At 38.4% G+C, this 9,754-nt stretch overlaps 1 protein-coding gene across 1 annotated transcript in view; it reads left to right on the plus strand.

The window, feature by feature from the left end:
• The window catches only part of FAF2 (Fas associated factor family member 2), a 72,122-nt gene extending 62,616 nt beyond the window's left edge, over window positions 1-9,506 (plus strand). Inside the window, exons 8-11 of the mRNA XM_063085895.1 lie at window positions 1,279-1,456; window positions 3,411-3,582; window positions 4,103-4,246; window positions 8,690-9,506. Of these exons, the coding sequence (XP_062941965.1) occupies window positions 1,279-1,456; window positions 3,411-3,582; window positions 4,103-4,246; window positions 8,690-8,872 (677 nt within the window). The 3' untranslated portion in view covers window positions 8,873-9,506. The remainder of the gene's footprint in view (window positions 1-1,278; window positions 1,457-3,410; window positions 3,583-4,102; window positions 4,247-8,689) is intronic.
• The last annotated feature ends 248 nt before the right edge of the window (window positions 9,507-9,754 follow it).

The raw sequence follows: 9,754 nt of genomic DNA on the forward strand, positions 1-9,754 counted from the left end.
ATGACTATTCCGCAGTAGACAGAATTCCAGTTGCTGGTTTTTATATTTTCTTGTTTAATCCTCTCAGCAGTCCTGAGAGATGAGGGTTTTATTATCTCTACTTTATGTTTTAGGAAACAGGCTCAAAGATTTGTCAGTGGCCCATGATCACCCATTTAGCAAGTTTTGGAGTGAGATCAGATCTGTCAGAATATAAGGCCCATTCTTTATAGCTTAACCATTGCCAGAGCCTGTTTTATTTTTTTAAATCCCCAGTCCTGGCCAGCAGCTTGCCTTTAATTTAATGGGCTTTTTACTGAAGAGTGTATTCTCTTCCTCAGCAATTTTAACAGAGGTTCTTGAGCAAGGACTTAGTTGTCTGAATACCTTGAGTGTTAATATGGATTCTGAAAGTTTAGAAGTTGAAGACATGAAGTAGTAGAAGATATGAAGGCATCCAGTGAAGAAAAGTGCAGTCATTTTGCAGCTGCTTCTATCCAGCTACCTTTGAGTGTATACTAACATGCCAGGCACTACAACAGATCTTGAGAACCAAAGATGCAGCAGATGTTTTTCCTGCATCCTGGATCTGAATCTTTATTCCTAATTGTTTTTTAAACATCTTTCAAGTACCTGCACCATGCATTTTGCTCCTCTAGTATGGCAGGTCAGGGTGGGGGAAGCAATGAATAGGAGGAGACTAAAGATAAAATCTTTTCATTCAGACCATAAGGAAAACATAGGTGTAAAACTCCATTATGGTAAAATGTTGGTTATTTGGAGACCAACTTTCTAAACTTCTTTGGAGCAGGAAAGCTAACTTTTTTAGGGGTGGAAAAAAAAGACATGGGAAAAGGGGAAAAGGAAAAGATTAGTCAAGAGGAAGAAAAGACATAGAGAAGATGATGATGAAGATTATCACCAGTAGCATTATGCTGAGACTTATCACCTTATAGGTTTCTCCCCCTCACACAGGGAAGAACTGTGCTAAGCAGAAACCAGATTCTTTAATAGACCCCTTTTCTACCATCAAGTAAGCATTATCCTTGAACTCTGCAGCCTTCTCCAGCATCATCACAACAGCCTCACCTCCACCAGAAAAGCCTGTTCTATTCTAATCAAGCACCTAGGGATAGGGACACAAATGTATAACAAAAATAAAAGATTAAGAAACTAGGAGGAAAAAAAGGTAGGCAGAGAATAGATGACATTTAAGTTAAAACAGCTCATTGTGGAAAGTCTGAGTTGATCTGCTTCATCCCCAAGTCCTGCCTTTGATCTGCTGGGTTTTGCTGTCAGTCTCGCAGGCTTTACGAGAGAACACCTATCCATTCTTGGCCATGATTATGCTGAAGGATCGGAGGATGACTGTAGTGGGACGGCTAGAAGGCCTCATTCAACCTGATGACCTTATTAACCAACTGACATTTATTATGGACGCGAACCAGACTTACCTGGTGTCAGAACGCCTAGAAAGGTACAAGGGAGTTCCGTTCTGGAAGAGAGAGACCAGTAGTAAATCTGGAGGGCTGACCTGGGGCTCCGTAAATCCTGATTTCCTCCCTGTCTTAAGCAACTTTAAAAGCCGTACTCATTTAGCGTCAAAATATTTATGTACTTTGACCTAAAATCCTCAACATCAGATCATCCATTTTTAGAGATATGATTCAAAATAAAGACAGGTCTTTATGTTCAAACATGTCATTTAAATAGCAGAACATGATATAAAAAACTTAAATGTAAAAAATGTGGAATGGTACATTTTTCTTCCCCCCAGCCCATTACCTAAGTTTGGTACATTATAGAAAATTTGAAAAACACAGAAAAGCACAAGAAGAAATTAATAATCACTCATAATCCTACCACCACTTTTAACATTCTGGTATACTTCCTTTTAATTTTATAGACACTACACACACCCCTATATACATACGCATTTTTTGTAAAATTGGGATAATACTATCTTATAAGTCTTTTCATGCAATAATATATCACAGCATTTTCCCTCATCATTAGATATTATTCTGCCACATTTTAAAAATTACTCCATAGCTTTCCCATTGTCTAAATGCATTATAATTTAACCAGGCCACTCTTGCTGGATTTATAGATTATTTTCAGTTTTTTACTAATATAAATAGCATACTGGAAGATAATTTTTTACAATTTGTGATGATTTCCTTAGATTAGAATTTAAATTCCTGAAAGTGTAATTTGGGATCAGACAATATAAATGTATTTAAGGTTTTTAATTTGTAATGCCAAAATGCCCTCAAGAAAGTTATACAAACTTAAATTTATGGAAAGCTTTTAATAACATGGGGGAAAGCTTGTTAGAAAAATGTTAGCAAAATGCAGGACTAAAAACTTTACAATATAGTATGATTTTAACCATATAAAAAATAAAATGTATAGGAGAGGAAACAGGGGTGATGGAAATGTTCTGTCTTGGAGTGGTGGTTACATGGTTACATTTATCTAAATTTATTGAATTGTACATTTAAGATCTGTGCATTTCGATGCCTGTAGATTTTATCTTTTTTTTTTTGGTCTTTTTTGTAACCTGTAAGGGGATTGCAACCCTTGGCTTGGTGTCGCCTGCACCGCGCTCAGCCAGTGAGCACACCAGCCATCCCTATATAGGATCCGAACCCACAGCGGGAGCACCGCTGCACTCCCAGTGCTGCACTCTCCCGAGTGAGCCATGGGGTCGGCCCAATTTTATCTTAATTTTTAAGGAAGTATAAAACAAGAATGTCTGTTCAACCATTTCGATCAACTAAATATTGTTCTTGCTAAGATAAAACAAAACTGTAGGAGAGAAAATAGGAAATACATCAAAATGTTAGTGTTTTGCCTTTTTTTAGTGGAATTCTGAATAACATGTTTTTTATATTTTTCAAATCTTCTACAACATGTGTGTGAATGTGGATGTGTAGTTTTTTGGTTTTATGAAAGCAACATACAAGGCTGGCCAGTTAGCTCAGTTAACGTTTATAGTGTGGTACTGATAACACTAAGGTCCAGGGTTCAATCCCTGTACTGGCCAGCTGCCAAAAAAGAAAGAAAGCAAAATACAAAAATGCAGTAACCCAGAAGGATATTTACCTATAAAATAGGATGTTGATGATCACTTCATAACAATAATACTCCGTTAATTTTGTTAGAATTGGGGGGAAAAGACAGTTTTATTTTAAAAGTTAAAAGAGGAGAGGAAAGCTTGCCATTTCTTTTTCTACCTAATTAAACTGGGAAAAGAGATGACTCTTTCAGATTCTGCCATGCTCTGCTGTTGGAATTTCTTAGGGTAGTGTGAAATAGTCATCTGCCAAGATTATCAACATTTTTACACACGATCCCCCCCATTTCAGTATAAGAAAACAGCTTTGTGAGATTGCTGTTTTCTTTCTTTGCTTTTGATCTGTCCACAGAGAAGAAAGAAACCAGACCCAGGTGCTGAGACAACAGCAGGATGAGGCCTACCTGGCCTCTCTCAGGGCTGACCAAGAGAAAGAAAGAAAGAAACGAGAGGAGCGGGAGCGGAAACGGAGGAAGGAGGAAGAGGTGCAACAGCAAAAGCTGGCAGAGGAGAGACGACGACGGGTAATGTACTTGTGTCTTGGCTCCCTGTGATTCCCAAGTTGCCGAGACTGTATCATCTTGGTTTTTTCTTTAGTGTTAAAGGAAAAAAACTAGACAATGTTGGGATTGTGGGTGATTTAAATTTTTATTAGCATTTAAATATTCATTTTTAGTGTTAGCTGATTTGGCTTTTCATTCATGATCTTGTTTCATTATGTGTTACCACTTGCTTATATCCAGTGTCTTTTAGCCATTCCTTTTTTCTTTTTTCGGCAGCTGGCCAGTGCAGGGATCCAATCTTTTTCCTCAAATAGTTAAATACCTAAACACAGCCAATAAATAATGCATGTGGTGCGATAGTACTTTGAATTAGGTTGTTTCTGACTCTTGCCAAGAGGATTTCCTTATAATTAGTAATATATAATTAGTAATTAGTCATTAATATTTCTTATGACTGCACAATAAGCCTACACAGTCATTGTATTTGTTTTCTGTTTCCCTGTTTGAGCCCTAGCCTCACCTGTGCTTTGTGTCTTTGCAGAATTTACAGGAGGAAAAGGAAAGGAAGTTGGAGTGCCTGCCCCCTGAACCTTCCCCAGATGACCCTGAAAGTGTCAAGATCATTTTCAAATTACCCAATGATTCTCGAGTAGAGAGACGATTCCACTTTTCACAGTCTCTAACAGTAAGGACTACCTAAGTTGTGTGAAGTGTATGTAGGCTGTAGATTTGGAAACTTTTATGGACTCTTGAGAGTGCTATTGGTGAATCTCCTGCTCTTATGAGCAGGAGAGGAACAGAGAGAGAGATGGATATGACATCAGTGGATGCCAGGTAGAGTGCTATGATATTGTAGGTTCCTTCAGTGCCAGCTGCCAACTCGAAGCAATTTTTAAGATTTTCTGTCATCATAATGTTTGAGCTTTGCTAAGAAAAAAGTCTCTCACAAGACATGTGTGAGGGTGGGCGGTACTTTCATGCTCTCTTCTTATATTGGCTTCAGAATCCCATCAAAATGCCTTGCTCTGTAGAGAAAGCTCTGTCTCCAATGACCTAGAAGCCCTGGAATTACAAATCTGAATATAAGTGCATGTGCAGTTTGGATGCAGTTGTCTCTCCCTTTCTACCCACTTAGCCCATAAGAAGTCCCACTTACTGAGGCTACCTTGTATGTTTGGTATCCACACAGTGGTGTTTGTCATTTCCATAGAGAAGTAGTTAAAGCAGAGACTCTTAGAGGATCAAGTACTCATTCTTCCAGAATTATTAGATGTGTTTCCTTGGTCAGTTTACTTAATCTCTAAGCCTCAATTTCTTCATCTGTAAAATGGTTGTAATAATAGACGCTCCCTAATAGGATTATTGTTAGGATAAAATTCATAGAAACAGTTCAACATTGTGCCTGGCTTATGGTAAACACTCAAATAGTAACTATTGTTTTTTGATTTATAACCAAAAGAAAATTTCTGTTGAGATTAGTATGTTGCCTTCAGAAATTTACAGCTATTGTAGATTCTGCCATTTTCTCAATCACTCAGAATAATCAAGAATAAACTTCATAATAGGAATGAGGATGCACTGTAGTCAAGTGAGGTAGGGTAGTACATTCATTGCTTCTTCTTATTTAACTGGAGAACATTGGATAAGTTACAGAATCTTACAGAGCCTCAGATTTCCCATCTGTAAAATGGAAATATAATCTGCTCTCTAATAACTTTAAACTGAAGATATGTCATGCACTGAGCTAGACAGTCTAGGGATGATACAGATGAGTGAGATGTGGTTGTGGAATTCATGGAGCTTACTGCCAGCAGGGAACGTTAAGACTGAAAGAACTAGTACTTAATAAACATTATGAGCCATACTGGTGAGAAAGACACAAATGGCTTCCTCATTTTATTTGTGTATCTCATGTTTGTGCATTTATTTATATTGGGGGAAGCACTCACATCTCTAACTTTGGATTTTTAAATTGAGATAACATGAATGTGTCTCACACAGTACCTACCATGTAGTAGGTCATTACTAAGTATTAATTCCTTTCCCTTGGATTCCCCTGTGTATGCTAACTATGCAGATTTGCATATGGATTTTAGTTTGCATGTTTACCAGGAATTTTGCTGATGTACCCTTGACCTCTGGAACTTCAAGAAGTTTCTACCTCCAAAACTCTGATAGATAAAACTGTATGTGAAAAACCTAACCAAAATTTACTTTCCTGAGAGTTTCGGAGGTAAAATCTATTCAAATTTTGGAACAGAATAGTCTTGTAGCCAAGGGGGAACCAATCATTCATTAACTACTTAATCCTTGAAGTCTTAAATAGTTTCCTCCCTCAAAGCTATTTTTTAAAAAAAAGAATATCATGACCACCTGATGCAGAAAAAAAAGCTTGGTCATAAATTGGGCTTGAGGTGAGAAAAAAGTGTGAAGGAGGAAAAGTGCAGTGGTAGTGCAAGCCTGGATTCAACATCCACAGAGACAATAACATGTAGCCAAGTAATGGTTTAGTGTTTAAATGTACATAAGAGACATCCAAATTATACTCAACCCAGAACTAATTTTTCGGTCCATTACAAACCAAAAAGGATCTCTAATCGTGATGTAATCTGTTTCCTGATGGTGTCAGCCCTTTGTTAATAGTAAACAAAAAATGCCAGTTTTGTACCAATGTCAGGTATTCTTAAGCAGGGATTGAAAAGGAAACAGTGTTATTTCATCTTTGTATAAAATCATGTAAGAATTATTTTATACAAGATTTCATACTTTATATAAAGTCATATAAGAGTGATTTATACAATGATGGGTTCATACAAGAATAGTTGGTGCAAGTCTAATGATGCATCTCAATAAAAAAAAGAGTGAACATTAATGGAAATTGCAAAGAGAGAAGGGAACTGAAAATGATTAAGGTTGACAGACTAAAATATGAGAAGTTTATAAAATCATGAATGGATTAGATAAAAGGAACATGGATTTACTCTTCAAGTTCTAGAACTGTAGCGCTTTAAAAATCTCTGACGGAAGGACTGCTTCACACAGGGGAATAAACCCAAAGAACTCATGGTTCTGAGAAGTGAACAAAAAGAAAATAAAATTAGATTCACCCAGAACAGAAGGAGAACTTCAGTGGTGTGTTCCTCATCTTTTGGGTTGACCTGAAAGCGGTCCCTTAGAATCCCTGTTGGAAGTAGAATGCTACCAGGGCCATAGAGTGTGTTTGTTTCTTATCATGTGGCATTAAGAAACAGGGAGAGATACTAGTGACCTGTTTCACTAGTATCTCACTCACATTTTAAGTTTTAGCAATATGAGTTCTTCTGATGTTGCCTCACTTCTTGCTAAGAATTTCCCTGTACCTTGTCAGAGCCACAGCAGGGGGAGGAGGGCATTCCCACAGAGGGGTGGTCTTTGTAATGGTGGTAGGTCTTGATCAGCTTAAAGAATGTGTCCAAATGTGGGGGCAGCCCAGTACAGGAATGTCAGAGCCCAAGTGCCCCAGGGAAGGGTGTCAAAGCCAGAGCAGGGTGAGGAGGGTATACATAGGAAGGCGGGAGTTTGCATAGGGTAGGGGAATGAAGACAACCAGTTATATACGTATGGTTTTATATATATATGTGTATATATATATGTGTGTATTAGATTGGGGGGCGTGTATACACACACACACACCCATATTCTCTAGCTCTATCCATAAAGAGTACCTAGGAGCAACAATTTCCCAGTAGCAATGAGCATACTAGCACCTTGGCTTTTAAATACCAGTGTTCATTAAGAACAACATGAGTTCCTTGGAGAAATGGCTAATTCCAGAGCTGGGGCAGAGACAATACAAGATCAGACTGGAACACCTTGTGCCAGAAAGCAAGGAATTGTTCAGAGAATGATGGGAACATGTCAGAAAGCCATTCAGGCTGACTCCATCTGGAACAGTTTGAACATTAAATAATGATTATAAAATTATAACTTATTGAATAAAATACGAAATCTTGAATCTATATTGGTATAAATAAATTAGAAAAGTTTGAGGAACAGAATATCTCCATAGTTTAAGTACCTCCCACAAAATACTCATCAATTACAAAGAGAAAAAGAATAACTTAGAGTGAAGAGGCCTGGCAGGCACCACCTTAATCAAGTGATCAAATTGAATATTGTAGATAATTAAGCAAATTGAAATTGTGCTCCACGTGAATAGGATGCATTACATGAATAGGATGCATTGAGTAGAACGCAGCGTCATTTCTGTAACATTCCTACCAGTGATGCAGAACCTGAATCTAATCATGAGTAAACAAGCATCAAACAAATTGAGAGACATTCTACAAAATAAAAGTGTCAAGGTCATGAAAGTGAAGGAGAGGCTGAGGATTTGTTCCAGACTAAAGGAGGAGACTTACAAGAGGTGACAGATAGGTCTGGCCAGTTAGCTCAGCTACTTAGAGCATGGTGTTACAACACCAAGGTCAAGGATGTGGATCCCCATACTGGCCAGTTGCCAAAAAAAACCAAAAAACAACCAGTAGATGAGACAAATAAATGCAACACATTTATTTAAATAGTTTTAATTTAAAACTTGATTCTTTTGCCATAAAAGACAACTGGCAAAATTGAATGGGGCCTGAATAATAATGTAATATATATTATATTCTGGTAATAATGTATCAATTAAATTTCCTGATTTTGAGGGCCATGTTGTGATTAGGTAGAAGATTTTCTTGTTTGTAAGACATACACCCTCAAGTATTCTGGGGTGATGGGACATCAGGTTGGCAGCTTACTCTCAACTGGTTCAAAGAAAAATATTCTATATCCTATACTTTCAACTTTTCTGTAACTTTGTGATTACTTCTAAGTAAAAATATTTTAGCTTTTTATCAAGACAAGTTGTCAGAGAAGAAACAGGTAAATCAGTTCAGAGAAGGGCTAGCGTTGGGCTTGTGTAATTTCTTTTAAAAGGACTGCCCCATGTATTTGCCCTGGGAGATGGAAAAGTCCTCTAAGTAAAACTCCAATGTAATATGATTACTTCATATCTCAGAATCATCCTGGGGATAGTTGGGAGACATTTGACTTCATTGTGTGTGTCTCTTTTTCTCACTGCCCTTTTCCTATATGACCTCTGCAGGTAATCCATGACTTCTTATTCTCCTTGAAGGAAAGCCCTGAAAAGTTTCAGATTGAAGCCAATTTTCCCAGGCGGGTACTGCCCTGTATCCCTTCAGAGGAGTGGCCCAATCCCCCCACGCTGCAGGAGGCCGGACTCAGCCACACAGAAGTTCTCTTTGTTCAGGACCTAACAGACGAATGACATTTATTCTTCCTCTCCCTTCCCACCCCAATCCCTAAAAGAAATGGAGAAAAACAAGAAAAAAAAAGAAAGAGAAATTCATATTATTATTATTATAATACAATATTTTTTTTAAAAGACTGCTGCATCCTATGGAAGGATCAGAAACCATGCTGCCTGCAAGAATCACAGCCTGTGTGTGCGCAAGGTTAGCAATGGAAGTACCCACTCAGCAAGCCCACCCTTCCCTACAGCCTCTGCACACGCACCTTCCAGCAGACGGGGACTCTTCACCTCCACCCATCGTTGTCCCATCTGGGGAAGGGGACATTCCCACTAGTTCTCATCCATTCTTGCTTTTATGGAAAATAAAAGTGAAAAACCTCCATCAACCAGCTACTGCAGCATCTCCTGAGGACTTGCTTCTCCCACCTCTGGAGAAGAGAGGCACAGAACAGAGATGTTCCTTGAACTGCCCACAATTTATGAATAACTTGTTTCTGTTGCTTTGTAATGACCAAAGGAATGAAGCTGACATAGGTGTATTTTTTTCCTTTATTTGATAAAGAGCCAATGCTTAAACCCATGAATTCATGCCCTGGGCTCCTTAGCCCACAATAGTGTAATAAAGGTGCCCCAGGCCAGTCTGTGCTTATTTCTGCCATTGTCCCTCTCATGCTCCCAGAAAGGTCATTTTTTTTGGTCCAACTCTTGCTGTCCTTATCACCTGTGCACCCCACTTGGAGCAGTGGGAGGAAATCTGGGTTTGTAGCCCCCAAAAGGCTGCATGTGTACGGACATACCCATGTATGTGTTGTGAACTCACCTTCAGACACAACTGCAGCTTTTCCTTGGAATCTGTACGTGGTGGTTGTTATGGGGTCTAAACCAAAGGATAGCAGC

Source organism: Cynocephalus volans, chromosome 2 (genome assembly GCF_027409185.1).
Source record: "Cynocephalus volans isolate mCynVol1 chromosome 2, mCynVol1.pri, whole genome shotgun sequence".
NCBI lineage: Eukaryota > Metazoa > Chordata > Mammalia > Dermoptera > Cynocephalidae > Cynocephalus > Cynocephalus volans.